Here is a 17,266-nt window from a genome sequence, read left to right as displayed (position 1 = left end):
GGTTCCTTATGAATACACAATGGATTTGCAGTTCTCCACATACGAGAATTTTGCGAGTTCATGAACCCAGATAAATGAAACCACGCCTCATCAGTGAAAAACGTTTCATTAATAATATCCCTTCCATTTTGTTGAATGAAATTTTTCAACCACTGACAATAATGCAGGAGAGCTTGTGTGAAGTTTGGAAGGTAGGAACGAGGTACTGGCGGAATTAAAGCTGTGAGGACGGGGCGTGAGTCGTGCTTGGGGAGCTCAGTTGGTAGAGCACTTGCCCGCGAAAGGCAACGGTCCCGAGTTCGAGTCTCGGTCCGGCACATAGTTTTAATCTGCCAGGAAGTTTCAATAATGCAGTATTTTTCAGTTCTTTCACGGCTGTCACTTTGTAAGGAAATAGTTCTAATTTTTTCTTTATAGCTGTGTGGGCCGTTCCGACACTAACATCGATTTCCTGGGCGAGTTTTCTTACTGACGTGTTCGGACTCATGGACATTTTATCGGAAATATCGAGTAGTTTATCCTCACACAAAACGCTAGGACGACCACTTCTCGGTGCACCTGTCACTGCGCACAGTATCGCGATGTGGGAGTGTTGTCTCCGGGAAAACTGAATTAAATATTTGAGTAAACTCAAACTGTGTATTTACCTCCAGCTTTGAACACACGTTCTTCAATGGTTAGCATTTTAACACCGACAAAAACGAAACAAAGGAACTAAACTCAAACGTTCACGTCAACACGTAACAACACACACCAACGATACTACTGACGCTGACTGAGATAAAACAGTGTTGGGAGACTCCACTTGAAGGGAAGGAACCCAGGCAGGCGAACAATCATACGGCACGCGCGGCTAACAATCATACGGCACTGCGGAGAGACTTTTTGAACACCCCTAGTTCCCTTAAGCACACGACGCTGTAAGTTACTTCAAAACGGCTAGCTCGATTTTCTTACTTATTTGTCAGCCGGCCGGAGTGGCCGAACGGTTAAAGGCGCTACAGACTGGAACCGCACGACCGCTACGGTCGCAGGTTCGAATCCTGCCTCGGGCATGGATGTGTGTGATGTCCTTAGGTTAGTTAGGTTTAAGTAGTTCTAAGTTCTAGGGGACTTATGACCACAGCAGTTGAGTCCCATAGTGCTCAGAACCATTTTTGAACAGTTGTCCTCCACTGTCATACTGGTTGCCATATGTAGATAAACACCTGTGTGTCACAAATTATAAACTCGGTTAGGTCTCATTTTCCAAAACTGCCGCAAGGCTTTTGTGTCCTATGCTCTCAAATTGTGGCAGTCTTTAAACGGATTTTGGTTCAAATGGTTCAAATGGCTCTGAGCACTATGGGACTTAACTGCTGAGGTCATCAGTCCCCTAGAACTTAGAACTACTTAAACCTAACTAACCTAAGGACATCACACACATCCATGCTCGAGGCAGGATTCGAACCTGCGACCGTAGCTGTCTCGCGGCTCCAGACTGGAGCGCCTGGAACCGCACGGCCACTCCGGCCGGCGAACGGATTTTAATGTACGGAAAAAATACAAAGACAATAGTAATTTTTCAATTCTTTCTTAGTTTGGTCTAATTCCTTTTTGGCGTCTTAGTTTTCTTTTCGCGCAACATATTTCATCAGTTAAATAACAGGCATTCTAGATCTTTTCTTACCTCATTTCCAGAGCACGCAAAGTAAGACATTTAAAAGTAGCGCATTTCGTTATCTTCTAGTAATGGGGTAACAGATGGTCTTAAGTCAGTATGGCATCTGATACAAATTAAGCCCTCAGATGCTCTTGTCTGGGATGTCAATAACATGACTTGTGTTATACGTCCATTAATTTGCAAGTTTACTACTGCTCTTGTCCTGATATTTATACACTTTATGTCTCGTATCCTACGTTTTACCATAATATTCATCGCTACTCAGTGGACGTCTATTAGCGTTACTGGAGTGCAAATTCCAGCCTTCATCGCCGATAAACTACAGCGAGCATGGGCGCATGAAGCAGGTGTCTGCTGTGGAAGCCCATATGCAGCAATGTTCCTGAACGGTCGTTGAGGAGTCACTGTTGTTAGCCCATTGGTTCACCTGGGCGGTCAGTCGGTCAACACTTGCAGGTCTGTTCGCCTGTACTCGTCGCCGCAGCCGTGGTTCACCCTGTTATCTAGCCCCCTTGTCCATTACAGTTGCCTTGGCACCGGTTTTGGATGGCGCCATTTTGCCACGCGTGGTATACTTTAGCCACAGGGGCAGCGAATGGTTTACAAATGCAGTCGTTTCGGAAATGCTCCCACCCCTCTCCCGAAAGCCAGTGATCATACCCGCTTGGACTCAAATAAATTGCTCCATTTCCGGATTACGACAACGAATGCATTGCTTTTCTGCTTCATCCCGACACGCTTTACATAGCCTCTCCTGCCAGTGCTGCCACATGCCGTCTGCCAGTGGTTATTGCACGTCGACGTCGTACAGGGGCGGTGATGACTTAATGTGACTGGTCCGTGTATCTGACATAAAAGTGCTACCTGACATAAAGGTACCCAGTGTTGCAAAGTGAGTGCTGGTCATTAAAAAGCGATACGTATGTCGTCTACAGTCGAATTCACAACAGTAAGTAATATTCGGAATGAAATAATTTTTTGCAAATAGTGATAGCATGATATGGATGAAGTACACTTTTAAACTACTAATGAGTAATCCATGTTTCCCTACACACGTCTGAAAAAAAGAAAAACTGAAAATATTGTAAAACATAAATGTAGGTTACCAGCCAGTAGTAAGAACTGTGCATCCTCAAATATGGTCGTGAAGAACAGCAATCTAGAGCAGGGGTCTCCAAACGTTTTAGTCTGCGGGCCACATTGATTCCGCCACGAAATCATAAGGGCCAAGATGTACCTAGTGGGATTAAAGAACCCTAGCACTGCATGATCACCGTAATGTAAGACTAAAGGAAAGATGAAATCGCAAAAATCTAAGGTTATGGGAATATCTAGCACTGAAACGAACTACGATTTTTATTTAATTACGTAATTTTGATTGGTGGACGTATCTGAACGAATTTCTGGCATATTTTATTCTGGCGAATTTCACTGAAAAAAAAGTACGTCACTGCACATTCTTCACGAAAGCGTCCTACAAAGTTAACGAAATCTCAAAATTATTGTTAGCAGCACTATTGCTACAATAAGTTTAGTTATGTAGTCCTGTAGCGAGTAGCAGAGCCAGAGCATATATTTGATAGTTCTGTTGCGTAATTGAGTCTATGTTGCGAGTGACTCACGAGTTTTTTAGTGTTTGTACTAGTGTTTTCTAGTGTTTGTACTAGTAGAAGTGGGACAATTCAAAGTTTGAATTCGAAGAGACAAGGAAAATCTGAAAATCGAAATACGTAAAGGAAGTGAAACCTTGTTTAAGAAGCATCTTCCATAATGATTGATTACTAAGGCTAGTCGCCGAAGTGGCGTACATTTGAAAGACTTGCACCACATCCGTGAGTAGAATAAAAGGCAAAGATTTTTTTTACTTATAATATTTTCACCAAACTAGTCTGTTAACCGTTTTTTTTTTTCACTATCACACGGAGAATGGTCTGTCTCTTTATTGTGGATAGCCACAAGTTTAACCATGACCTTCCGCTTTGTAAAGATAGAGCTCCGACAAGGTCGCGGTGTATTGGTCACGATAGGCCTCGAAACTCAGTTGTTGGCAGTATAGGCACCACCTGAAATATTTGGCGGGCCGGATACCAGGGATGTCCGGCCAGCTAACGCGGGCCAGTTTGCCGGCCCTAGCGGGCCGGTTACGGCCCGCGGGCCGTAGTTTGGAGACCCCTGGTCTAGGGTGCTGAAGGACAGCAGATTACAGTGCTGTACCTTACTGCAGAAGACACCAAGTTACGGAAGGACGACAAAAGGAGCTCCCAGAAAGAGGTTCCTGGCATAGGTATGAGTTCGCTAGAATAAATATTTCAAATGTAACTGTGACACAGGTTCGACGTTAAGGAAATGCCTTCTACCAGGAATGACGGGTATGTTACACATCCGTCATTTGGGCGAACACTAGGAAGAACTTTTAAAGCATTGTACTCGAGACTTTATCATCAACACGGCTTCATTATTTTACCAATTACAGCTTGCGTTCCTCACAGAAGATTCAGTCGTAATAAATAGATTGAATGTAATGAAATAACAAGGTTGCTGTTGCTAGTCGCTATTTATTTCCGCTACGTGTTTTGAAGTCAAACTTTCGTCATCTTGAGGATTTCTGTAAGTACTTAGAAGTAACCTTCGGCCCTCCCTCCATTAACTCTTGGAGTCCATTCCCCGTCGTGTTGCATCACCCGCACCGAGAGATTTGCATTTACGATGTGTGATGAGTTCAAATGGCTCTGAGCACTATGGGACTCAACATCTTAGGTCATAAGTCCCCTAGAACTTAGAACTACTTAAACCTAACTAACCTAAGGACATCACACACACCCATGCCCGAGGCAGGATTCGAACCTGCGACCGTAGCAATCCCGCGGTTCCGGACTGCAGCGCCAGAACCGCTAGACCACCGCGGCCGGCGGATGTGTGATGAGGTATCTGATGTAACATGACAGGGAAACGTGTCTGTGACGAAATTACATACATGCAACATAAATCTACATAAATCCTCATGATGACGAAGGTTTAAATCTTCGAAACGCGTTGTGGAAATAAATAGTGACTGGCGACAGCAACCTTGCTATTTCCTTAATTCAGTTTATGTATGACGACTGAATCTTCTGTGAGCAAAGCAAGTTACAATATAAATGGTGATTGTTAGCAGTAAATCCGTTCTTTCATTCCCTGTTAATAAAATTCGTGATTGATTACACTTTATCACGAATGGGCGTATTTAAAGTTAAACTAAATGTAGGTTAGCTACAGTTAAATCTGTACATGTACGGCTTCAAAACGTACAGTTATGTGTGACTCTTAAAACTGAATCGTAAGAGGATGAACTTGTGTTGTCAACTCTCAAAGAGGACGAATGCGGCAATAGTGAACACTCACTTTTTACCAATTAACAACAGACCCTGCACGAAAATGTGCGTTCCTTCACGTATTTAATCGACACGTATGAGAACAGAGACACGTAAAGAAACAGTTTTCCTTTGGTTCCCAAGAGATCGCTAAGTAACACATGATGTTTCATCTATGAGGTTTCGTTTATTTGCGCTACCTGAGCTATAACGTTTCATGTAGGGAAAATCTTCACCAAATTCGAAAAAGTAGCTTTTTCAAATAATGATCACCCTTGTGTACTGCGGCTGGGGCTAATGAGGCTGCCCGCATCTCGTGGTCGTGCGGTAGCGTTCTCGCTTCCCACGCCCGGGTTCCCGGGTTCGATTCCCGGCGGGGTCAGGGATTTTCTCTGCCTCGTGATGGCTGGGTGTTGTGTGCTGTCCTTAGGTTAGTTAGGTTTAAGTAGTTCTAAGTTCTAGGGGACTGATGACCATAGATGTTGAGTCCCATAGTGCTCAGAGCCATTTGAACCATTTTTTGCTAATGAGGCTACTACACACGTGTCAAAATTGCGATGTCACGCTAGTATGATTACAATGATGTGTCAATGTTATTACGTGCGCGTTTTTAAAAGTACCGCGTCCGAATTTTTTATGTGAAAACTCTTAACGCTTTTTTAAATAAAACTAATCTCACTAATATTTTACATCTTTATTTTTCATGTCTACGTGTTTATTTCTCAACATTTCTCCCAGTGGGAGGCTAGTCCTTAGATACCGTGATTGTAGAGCGTTTGACTTCTTTGGCGGACGCACAACCTCACTTCTGCTTGCACCACTGCACGGTTATCAAAGTGCAGTTCTTGAAGGTGTTCTTTAAGTTTTGGGAACGCATGAAATTTTGTGGGACCGAATCGGGAATGCATGGAGGGTGATCGACCACAGTGAATCCAAGGCATGATATTGTTGGTGATATCGCATGGATCGTGAATGGTCTGGCACTATCGTGCTGAAGGAGAGGATGCTCAATGTGTGCACGAATTCTTCTGCGGTTAGAAACTCGATTACAGCACGATGTTTCTTACGCACAGTCATAGTTACATTAATACCGCCATGTTACACGCTGCAATTCGGAGCCCTCTAGTGGTTGTGGGTTGCAACCTACGTCAGTGAGTCGGGAAAGTCGAGCGATTAAGGTGTGGCTCTGAGCACTATGCGACTTAACTTCTGAGGTCATCAGTCGCCTAGAACTTAGAACTAATTAAACCTAACTAACCTAAGGACATCACACACATCCATGCCCGAGGCAGGATTCGAACCTGCGACCGTAGCGGTCGCTCGGCTCCAGACTGTAGCGCCTAGAACCGCACGGCCACTCCGGCCGGCGATTAAGGTGTATGACGTGTAATAGTCCCGTATTGAGAACAGAATAAAAAATTCGTAGTCACTACTTTTCAAAAAGCCCTCGTATTTACGAGGGGACATCAAAAAGTTAATTACAAAAAATGGCTCTGAGCACTATGGGACTTAATTCTAAGGTTATCAGTCCCCTAAAACTTAGAACTACTTAAACCTAACTAACCTAAGGACATCACACACATCCATGCCCGAGGCAGGATTCGAACCTGCGACCGTACCGGTCGCGCGGTTCCAGACTGTAGTGCCTAGAACCGCTCGGCCACCCCTTCCGGCGGTTAATTACACATTGTGGTGAGAAGCTATGTAAATTTTATTGAATGCTGCACTATACTTAAAACGACACATATGTATAATATGATTTTTCAACATAGATACCAAGTCTCTGTAAACAATGATTGGAAAATTCCACAGTTTCTCTACAAGTGAAATCATTTCCTTGGCCACGGAACCATTCGAGAACTGCTGTGTGAATATCCAGATCACTGACAAATCTGCGACTACTCAGAACCAGTACCACGACTGCCTGGATACTGTCACTGTGTGGTCGATGTCGATGGCCTTCGTCTCCGATGAGCACCAACTACGCCTGTGCATTCTTGGACAAACTGTTGGTACCCTTTCGCAACGGCAGTACGCCACGGTGCATTTGGTCCACGTACCGTCAGAATTTCGTTCTGAATCTGAGTTTCGAAATTTTTGCACCAAGAATCGTAATGTTCTGTGTACTTCTGCTTTGGAGTTCGTTTCTAGTTGCCACGCCACTTCTCCCGCACACTGTGATACACCTGCTACCCGTACCGCAGTAGAACTCTGTCTGTACGACACGCGGAACTTATACTCGTTTCCGACAATGCGCTACTCTAACTGCTCTATGGTTGAGCGTGGGACGACGACTGTAACATACGCACTGCTGATTTTAACAAATTCGTGAAACGACGAGAAATTAATTGAAGTAATACCACTGATTTAATATCATCAGATAATTCTGCTTACATGGTGTACAAGGCCTACGAAAATCTATGACTACAATTTCGAACCTCCTAGTGAGAACATCTTATCTGTTAGACTATTCTTCAACGTAAGTACACAGCAGATCTGTTAACAACTAGCTACCGCGTCTTTAAGCTTTGGCAGAAAGCTATTGGTATGGGAAAAGGGTTACAATTATTGAATCAGTCTTAGAATTGTTTTTCCTGTAGGCACTCTGAGTTTGTGCTAGACCGTCTTTAATAAAGTGGTACCTCCGTATGCTAAGGAAGCGATCTATGGAATTACATTACAACGATATGTTATTAGTATTAATGTTAAGACACCCAGAAATAATTAACTTTACATCTGGAGAAGACGTGATGTGGGAAGTTTCTGGGACACATCGAGACTGTAATATCGATGTCACGCTACAGAGGATTGTAGGAGGTATCCACTGGTCACAAGGTTAAGCAAAATATTGAGACATATGGGAAATATATCACACCAGTTACCAAAAGAAAACAAATGTTTCGGCGACTGCTGTATCAGCGTTAGCAGGATGTGATACGTCGCTGGTTCATCATTCTGCAACAGTGTGCCAAGTTGTCAGACGAACAACATGCTAATTTGTTACTTACGGGTTGCGTTTTGCATTTTGAATTTCATAGAGTAGAAGAAGGAGAGAACTCAATTTTGGCTGTTGCCCTATAGAATATTTATATTTGTTTTGTAGTTTATATTGTTCATGAACTATATGAGAACAAAATTTGTTTCTGCCACTTCTCGTACTGCTATTGTATTAATTTGACGTCTAGTGTAAACAAATAAGCACGTACGACGAAACATTTATCGATTGGTAAAGAAATTAAACCTGACAAAATGGAGCATTAAAATTGATTCTTAGCTAACACTTCTAATGGTTAGAGGAGAAGAAATACCAAATCTTAGAATACCGTGTTGACGAAGTTCTGAGTGATTTTACTGGTTATTTCATTATAATTGTGGAAACAAAGCAGATAGTCTGAAAAATAATCGATTAGTTCAGACTTATTTTTGTTCTGTGTGACAGAATGAAATCTGTGTTGGCCTCGCTGTTTCACAACCGTTCGTGGCAGAATGAAACCTATGACAGAGACCAGAGCAGCACCAACTACTTCTGTGTATCCTTCGTCAATTTGTTGGTACCATTTCAAAACGCCTGTATCCGACACTGCATTTGGTCCACATACGGTGAGAATTTTGTTTTGAATCTCAGTGCAACTTAGACGCTGTCAAGATATGGTAGCCATCCGTTGTAAAATGCTGATGGATATGTGTAACAAATAGTACGTGGCTACAGCAAACAAGAGTCGGCTTTTCCTTGTCGCAGAGGCAGAAATGCAAACTGTGACTTTTATTTTAGCAGCTAGAAAGGTACATAAATGAATATGTTTAGGGTCGCATAGCGTAGTGGGTACTAAATTTAATCGCCAGCTGTTTCTATGTAAGTACCAGACGTAATTATAAGCGAACACTGCAGTGTTGGTGAAGCGATGTAACGGATGTTCTGAAATCGCGCGTGGTAGGCAATGGACGAACGTCCTTCTTCAAGCGACTTCTCCAGAGGTCTCCGACTCCGGAAATGAAAGTGGGTGTTTCAGAGCATATAGCGCGGTATGCTCTGTGCATGTGATGAACGTATCCAGGAGCATACTCGTCCCCGTATAGCTCAGTATGACGCGGCGGCCTTCTTTGGCACAAGAACCCCAAGGATAGGGGAACTGTCACAATTATTGTGAAAAGGCTGTTAGTGTACACAGTGTGTAGTACAATAAGTCCAGTTTGATGATGAGACCAATTAGATGCAGGCTTACTCGAAAAGCTCATATTTCAAATAGATTTATATTAACTGAGACAATATCTCATACTGAAGTCTGCGGCGGCTTATAACAACACATCTGCGGTTATCTTAGAAATGGTATGTTGGTGGACCTGTGTTTACTTGGAACGTGCTTGTTCAATTATCCGATATTTTAACTAATGGTAAACCATATTACATAAACTTTTTGAGGTAGCCGAATGTTCTTTCTGTTTACAGATTGCATGAGCCTAGAATATGAATGAAGCCAACGTGAATGCAACATGGCAGAATCTGATATCAGTTCACTACTGTGGACGGATAAACAGATATAGGATCCACAAACTGCATTTTAACTCAGCAGCAAAGAGTGCGCTGTTTTGAAAATTCTTGGCAGATTAAGAATGTGTGTTGGAACGGAAATCGAACCCGGGACGTCTGCATTTTGCGGGAAAATCTATATCACTGAAAAGTTAACCCACTTCATGGTTCATGGTTCATGGTGCAGAGCCCCATGAAGATTGCTTACCTGCTGGCTTCCTGAACCAACAAAAGTTTTATTTTCAATATTTCATATTATTATGGACCAAATTTAAAAATGTAAAATGCTTTCGCAATCTTATGCATAAAGGCTGACTCAGGAGAACAAGAATTACAGTTAGAAACTGTTTATATGACTCGAAGCAACGTAGCTCACGAGGCGCAAATCAGCCGACCTATATTCACTCAGTATTTGAGAATACGAGCACTTACACCCAAATCTCCAAATGGTAGACACTCAAAGGTTGTATGTTGACAGAGTGTAAACCAAGACTCCGCTTTAATTCGTACTATGTGCTGTCGTTCTGCAGAAGGGGCGTTAATTAAGCTCAGGAAAAGCATAGCTGTTAGTAAACAATACGTATAGGTTCTCTGGGGAAGTTGGTAGAAGGTTAAACTGTCGTACCGAGGATCCTGGGTTCATACCCCAGTCATGACAATTTGTTTTTTACTGTATAATGCGTGAAGGTGTTATCTGGGACTACTAATACTTCAGCACGTATGATGCAATTGTTTGTTTATTCTACTGTTCCGATTGTTTATGTTTATTCTGTGAAACTTGAAATGCACTCGCTGCTTCATCACGAGTGGTGTCTGTTCTGTGCCACATGTCCAACAGAGCACCAAACCTAACTATACAAATGTAGTCTCCAACGGAACACCATACCGCTCTGTACAAATGTTCCCTGTAAGTTTTCTTCTTTCAACTAACGAACGAAAGCGGACTGCCTAAAGAACATTGTTACGAACTCCGAAAAGTCCATTTACATGTCAAGAAAATGTTCTACCATTGAACCATTTCACCCGTAAACAGTTAAACAAGCTGTCATCGGTGTGTTTGAACGCGGGACCCATGGTACAACGACCACACGCTCTATCAACGCACCCACACGAGATCTGCCAAGATATCACTCACTGATACGCGTTTCATGTGCTCCATAGATCTGGTGTTACTTTTAATTACCGTATACGCAGCTTATACCGGACGATAGCACAGAACACGAACTAAATCGGTGTTTTGGTTGATACTCTATCAACATACAACGTTTGCTACCGATCTGAGTGTCTGACATTCAACAGACTTTAAAAAAATTTCAAAACCTTTTCTTAAATTTTTTTCATGTTTAATTCGTTTGTAAGGCAGTCAGACTTCTGAAACTGTTTTATATATGAGAGCTCAAATCTTTAAGGAATCTGTGTTCACTGGTGGTCTAGTAAGCTATCTTGGAACGTGCAGTTTTAGATCTACCAGTACTTCTCTTTTACTTGCGAAACTGCACAGAAGTTCTCCTGCATGCTTTAAGGGACTAGCTTTCCTGGAATAAATAATTTTTCGGAGAAACCGCTTAGTTACAGTAAGGATGAATTTTAACACGCAGTGAAGAATTCGTTGAATTGAAAATTCCTGGTGGATAACACAACGTTTCGGCCCAGGGACGCGAAACCGGAACCTTTACCGTTAGCACGCTGATGCTCTTCCGATTGAGCTGTCCACATACGATTTATTGCCTGCCCTCACAGCTTTGTATTTGTCCACGAAATGAAAAAGTTGGAGTATCGGTCCGGCACGCCGTTTGAATCTAGCAGTAAGTTTCAAGTACAGTGCCTCTCGAGCCGTGCCGCATACCTACGACCGCGTACGCTTTGCTGGGGTTGGCGACGGTACTCACGCAGGGGGAGAGCGGCGGCGGCGGCGCAGGCGACGGCAGCGGCCAGCACGGCGCAGATGCGGGTGGCGGTGGCCGTGGCTGTGACGTAGGCCATGGCGCCGCGTCCTCCGTGCCGTTCCGGTGTGCCGCGTCCGTCTGCGCGCCCCTTTTTAAGTGCGCGCCTTCCCGCGGGCGGCGCTGGTGGGGGATGCAAGGCTGCCAACACCACCGGGCTAGCAGAAGAGAGGGAAGCTGCCGCCGCCTATTCAGCGGCCACGCGAATCAAATTTGGTACCTGATGGCTGCTTTTCATGGTCAACAAGGGCAGCCTCAATGTCAAGTCGCGAATCCGCTGTGACTGCACGTACTGTCGGAAGACACGGGCCGCCGTCTACCGCAGGCTTCAGGTTTAACTCCCTGGTGCTATATTGAAGAATGTCTAGCTGCAACCTTCGCCTTGAGGCCGGCAGGAAATGAAGTAACGAGCCCACTACAACTGTTATTTTAGTACCTGACAATTGAAATTATTTCCCTGCGCCGCTAATTATAAGTCGCTTTAGTTACTAACATCAGGCATTAATTTGCACTTGGTATGAACTACTAAACGTGTTAAGCACTTGCAGCCAGCCAATGAAAACGAGCTTTAGCAAAGAAAGGCATTGCCAAGCACAGTGTACGTTTGAGAAAAATTCAACGGAAGGTTGTTCCATGAAACGTAAGGACAATAAGAGGTGAATGTAGTCCTATCGTCTTCTCACTATTGTATAACACGCTGTAATCTTCCTATTTTAATAGAATCTTGGAACATATTCTGAGCTCAATAATGACGTATTTCGGACAGAATGACCCCCTCATGCCTATCACCATGGATTCGGAAGAAATTCATCGTGTTAAAGCCAACTCGCACTTCCTCACGTGAGATACTGAAAGCCATTGATCAGGTCAATGGGATGGATGCAATATTTCTCGATTGCAGAGAAGCATTTGCCTCTGTATTCCACTTATCGTGAAAAGTACGACTGTACAGATTTGGTTGGGTTGTTTTGGGGGAAGAGACCGAACAGCGAGGTCATCGGTCTCATCGGATTAGGGAAGGATGGGGAGGGAAGTCGGCCGTGCCCTTTCAAAGGAACCATCCCGGAATTTGCCTCGAGCGATTTAGGGAAATCACGGAAAACCTAAATCAGGATGGCCGGACGCGGCATTGAACCGTCGTCCTCCCGAATGCAAGTCCAGTGTGCTACAACTGCGCCATCTCGCTCAGTGACCGTAAAGAGTGTCACGCGAAATTTGTGACTAGAGTTACAATTTTTTGGTGGGAAAGACACAGCATTTTATCTTGGAAGGATAGTCGAAAAACGTACAGGTAAATAACTTTGGGTGTGTCCCAGGAAGTGTGTTGGTACCCTTGCAATATTAATAGTAACCTCATACTTTCCGAGATAATGCAATTATCTGTAATGAAATACTATCAGAAAGAAACTCCACATATAATCAGTCAGATCTTGATAAGACAAAAGTGATACAGAGATTGGGAACTTTAGATGTTAAGAAATGTAAAATTATGCACTCCGCGAAACGAAAATAACGCAGTATGCTGCGAGTGTAATATCCCTGTCATAGAAGGGAACGGTCGACTCAACAAATACCTAGGTGTAACACTTTGTCGATATACGAAATGGAATGCTCACGTAGGCTTCACCCTGGTTCAGTGGTGGGTAAAGCAAGTAGTAGATTTCGCTTATGGGTACAAAACTGGGAAAATCGATCAGTCTACAAAGGACACTGCATACGAAACGCTCCTGTGACTCATTCTAGAATATTACCGAAATGTGTGGGACTCATACTAAATAACAGAGAATATTGGACAGATACGAAGAAGAGCAGCAGGAAAAGTCGCACGTTTGTTTGACGCACTAGAGAGTGTCACCGAGACGCTGAAAGAACTGAACTTGCAGCCGCTTGAAGATAGACTCAAATTATCTCATGAAAACCTACTTAGAAAGTTTGTAGAACCAGTTTAAGTGATGAATCTAGTCATACATTACAACCCCTACGCATTGCTCCCATAGGGATCTCGAAGACAAGGTTAGAGTAATTGCAGTACGCACGGAGGCGTTCAAGCAATCATTGTTCCCGCGCCCCATACGTGAATGGAATGGGAGAAAGCCATAATAACTACTCCGTTGGGACGTACTCTCTGCCATGCACTGCACAGTGAGTTCCGGAGTATACAGGGTGATTAAAAATTTCTTTTATACACTTCTAGGCGTTAGCTTGCTGGCAACACTGATGAGAAGAACCATATCACTGAATTGTTCACAGCAACACATTCTCTGTCCTACCATCCTATTTGTAAATAATTCTACTCCCTTTGCACCAGTTTCTGCTTCTCTTGATGTTCTAAACTCGTCTGAACAGAAATCTTTGTCTTATTGCCATTTCACTTCACTGGCACCCACTGTATATGCATTTCCATTTTTAGGTTTTCTAGTTTACGTACTACCTTCAAACTTCTGTCATTCCACTCTCCGACCTTTAGAGCTTTACCGTTTTGATGGTTAATCAATCTTCTTTTCATGGTCACCTCCCCCTTGGCAGTATCTGCCCAAAGATCCAAATAGGGGACTAGTCCGGAATATTTTCCCGGTGGAGAGATCATCATGAATCTTTTTCAACTACATGCCACATTGTTGTGGATACATTTATGTACATTTCATGGCGTGGTTTCCATTTTCTTCTGCATCCTCATGCAATTGATCATTGCTGATTATTCCGTCTTTTAGTGGAAGTTTCCCGCACCGAGAGCAAGTGGGTGCCCTGAATCTGTGTCGGCTCCTCGACTCTCTTTGACAAGGCCGCTGGCAGAATGAGGGTGACACCCTATGCTGAATTTTTCGGCCGCCATTGATAACGATTTTTATTCAAAACTTAAGAAGCGGTGGGGATCAGACATGGGACTGAGGACATCCTGATTACCAATCAAAGACGCTACCTGTAAACCATTCTCAGCACATATATATGATAAATATTGATTTGAGTATATATGTAAGCATGTATATTCCACATCTCTTAAACCACTGGACCGATTACACGCAAACTTGGTGCACATATCACTTACTGTCTGGAAATCATCACTGTGGAAACGACTTACCTGTCAAAGGTGTGAGGTTCGACGAGAAAAAGCAGAGTATCCCACGACGCGCGAATACCCATACTTTAGCCATCCAAAGATATGAGAATGGGAGCACTTAGTGTTTTGCAAGAAACATTACAGGTCATTTCGAACGTTTACAAAACTTTTTCTCCTTGACGACACCTACAAAATTATGAGAGGAAAAAAGTTAATCGATTACTACATCTTTGCTGTTGATGCAGTAATAATGCCCCCTGAAACATGTATTAGTTTATTACTTCTTTACCACTAACTGTATTCGCGACACATTTTGAAGACTATATTCACATACATCACTGAATGTACCAGAAAAATTTTATCATTGGCGACACATAATTCAGGAGATATGACGTCGTAAACAATGAGGCGCGTGAGAAATTGCAGCAGCATGCAAGACGTTTTAATTTATTACTTATTTAGTACTGGTCCCGTTCGCAAAAAGATTAGCAGACAGTGCTCACAAATACCATTGAACGTATCTGTTAAATGACAACCATGTATGACACATTGTTAATGCGATTAGATGCCATAATCATTGAGCTACGTAAAGACGAAATTTCAGGGCGAAATTCGCTAGTGGTTCAAATGGTTCAAATGGCTCTGAGCACTATGGGACTCAACATCTTAGGTCATAAGTCCCCTAGAACTTAGAACCACTTAAACCTAACTAACCTAAGGACATCACACACACCCATGCCCGAGGCAGGATTCGAACCTGCGACCGTAGCAGTCCCGCGGTTCCGGACTGCAGCGCCAGAACCGCTAGATCACCGCGGCCGGCAAATTCGCTAGTGGCACAAGTGAAATATGTGTACAAATACGTGTGAAATATGTTGAATGTATGTGAAATACATTTGACATGTGTGTATACGGTGAAGCGACGGCTAAAAAGCTTATCCTAAACTCCTGGAACGATTCAACGAAATCTGTTACTTACAACCTGTAAACTTATACTGTGGGGGTAAGAATCACCAGCCTTCTATAGGGTCAGGGTTATGACGTGTGAGAGAAGGGGCAGGAGGAGATGGACACACAGCGAGAGGGAAACAAGCGATAGACGTAGACGCTAAGTTCTACGTCATCTTGCAATAGCCACTCACAGACGGTAGGTGGAACCTCTAGCCGAGGGTGGTATATAAAGCGTGTTGGAGGGACGGGCTGACTGTTCGGTCGGTTGTCGCAGTGCATAATCTGAGCGATTTATCTGATATGCAAAAAGGTATGACCATTAGCAAGGGTGTAACTACGTACAAAATTATTAATTTTGTAAACCGTTCGCGTGTCCTTGCGGTTAAAGGGCACTGAGAGACAAAATTCATAGGATGCACGTATACAGATGACGGTAGTATCGCTCACACAAATTATAAAAGGGCAAAACATTGGCAGAGCTGGCATTTGTACTCAGGCGATTCATGTGAAAAGGTTTCTAACATGATGACAGCCACATGAGGGGAATTAGCAGACACTGAATGCCAAAATGGGAGCTAGCCGCGTAGGACATTCCACTTTGGAAACCGTAGGGGAATTAAATATTCCAAAATCGACAGTGTCAAGTGTGTGCCGAATACCAAATTCATGCATTACCTCTCACCACGGACAATGCAGTGGCCGGCTGCTTTTACTTAACGAACGAGAGCACCGGCGTTTGCGTAGAGTTCTCAGTGTTAAAAGACAAGCAACACTGCGTAGAATAACCGCAGTAATCAATGTGGGACGTACGAAGAACATAACCATCAGGGTGGGCTATGACAGCAGACGCCTTTGCTAATAGCACGACATCGCCTGCAGCGACTGTCCTGGGCTCGCGATCATATCGGTTGGACCCTAGACGACTGGAAAACCATGGCATGGTCAGATGAGTCCTTATTTCAGTTAGTAAGAGCTGATGACAGGATTCGAGTGTGGCTCGTACCCCACGAAGCCATGGACCCAAGTTTTCAACAAGACACTGTGCAATCTGTTGGTGGTTCCGTACTGGTGTAGGCTGTGTTTACGTGCGGTGGACTGGGTCATGTGGTCCTACTGAACAGATCATTGACTGGAGATGATTATGTATGGCTACTTGGAGACCACATGCAACCATCCCCCAACCACTATGGAATTACTTATGGACGACAATGCGCCAATTCACCAGGCCACATGTATTCGCGATTCGTTTGAAAAACATTCTGGACAATTCGAGCGAATGATTTGACCACTAAGATCGGCCGACATGAATCATACCGAACATCTGTGGGAGATGGTTCAAATGGCTCTGAGCACTATGGGACTTAACTTCTGAGGTCATCAGTCCCCTAGAACTTAGACACATCCATACCCGAAGCAGGATTCGAACCTGCGACCGTAGCGGTCGCGCGGTTCCAGACTGTAGCGCCTAGAACCACTCGGCCACTCCGGCCGGCATTTGTGGGAGATAATCGAGAGGTCAGTTTGCACACTAAATCCTTGTACCGGCACACTTTCGTAATTATGGACGGCTGTAGAGGGAGCCTGGCTCAGTATCACTGTGGGGGCATTCTACGACTTGTTGAGTCCATGCCACGCTGAGCTGCTCCACTGCTCACAGTCCTTGACAAAATGGTGCTATCCAAACCCGGCGCCGAAACAATTGTGTGGCACCACGGGCCATAGATGACAGAGGTGAATAACAGCCGCGGTGATGTGTACGGTCGTATAGACTTG

The 17,266-nt window shown here is 43.8% G+C and overlaps 1 protein-coding gene across 1 annotated transcript in view; it reads right to left on the bottom strand.

The window, feature by feature from the left end:
* Nucleotides 1–11,555, bottom strand: part of LOC126161833 (circadian clock-controlled protein daywake-like) — a 43,413-nt gene extending 31,858 nt beyond the window's left edge. Inside the window, exon 1 of the mRNA XM_049917939.1 lies at nt 11,431–11,555. Coding sequence (XP_049773896.1) covers nt 11,431–11,524 — 94 coding nt within the window. The 5' untranslated portion in view covers nt 11,525–11,555. The remainder of the gene's footprint in view (nt 1–11,430) is intronic.
* Nucleotides 11,556–17,266: the final 5,711 nt, after the last annotated feature.

The sequence above is a fragment of the Schistocerca cancellata genome, chromosome 2 (genome assembly GCF_023864275.1).
Source record: "Schistocerca cancellata isolate TAMUIC-IGC-003103 chromosome 2, iqSchCanc2.1, whole genome shotgun sequence".
Classification (NCBI taxonomy): domain Eukaryota; kingdom Metazoa; phylum Arthropoda; class Insecta; order Orthoptera; family Acrididae; genus Schistocerca; species Schistocerca cancellata.
This window is presented reverse-complemented; position numbering and strand designations above follow the sequence as displayed.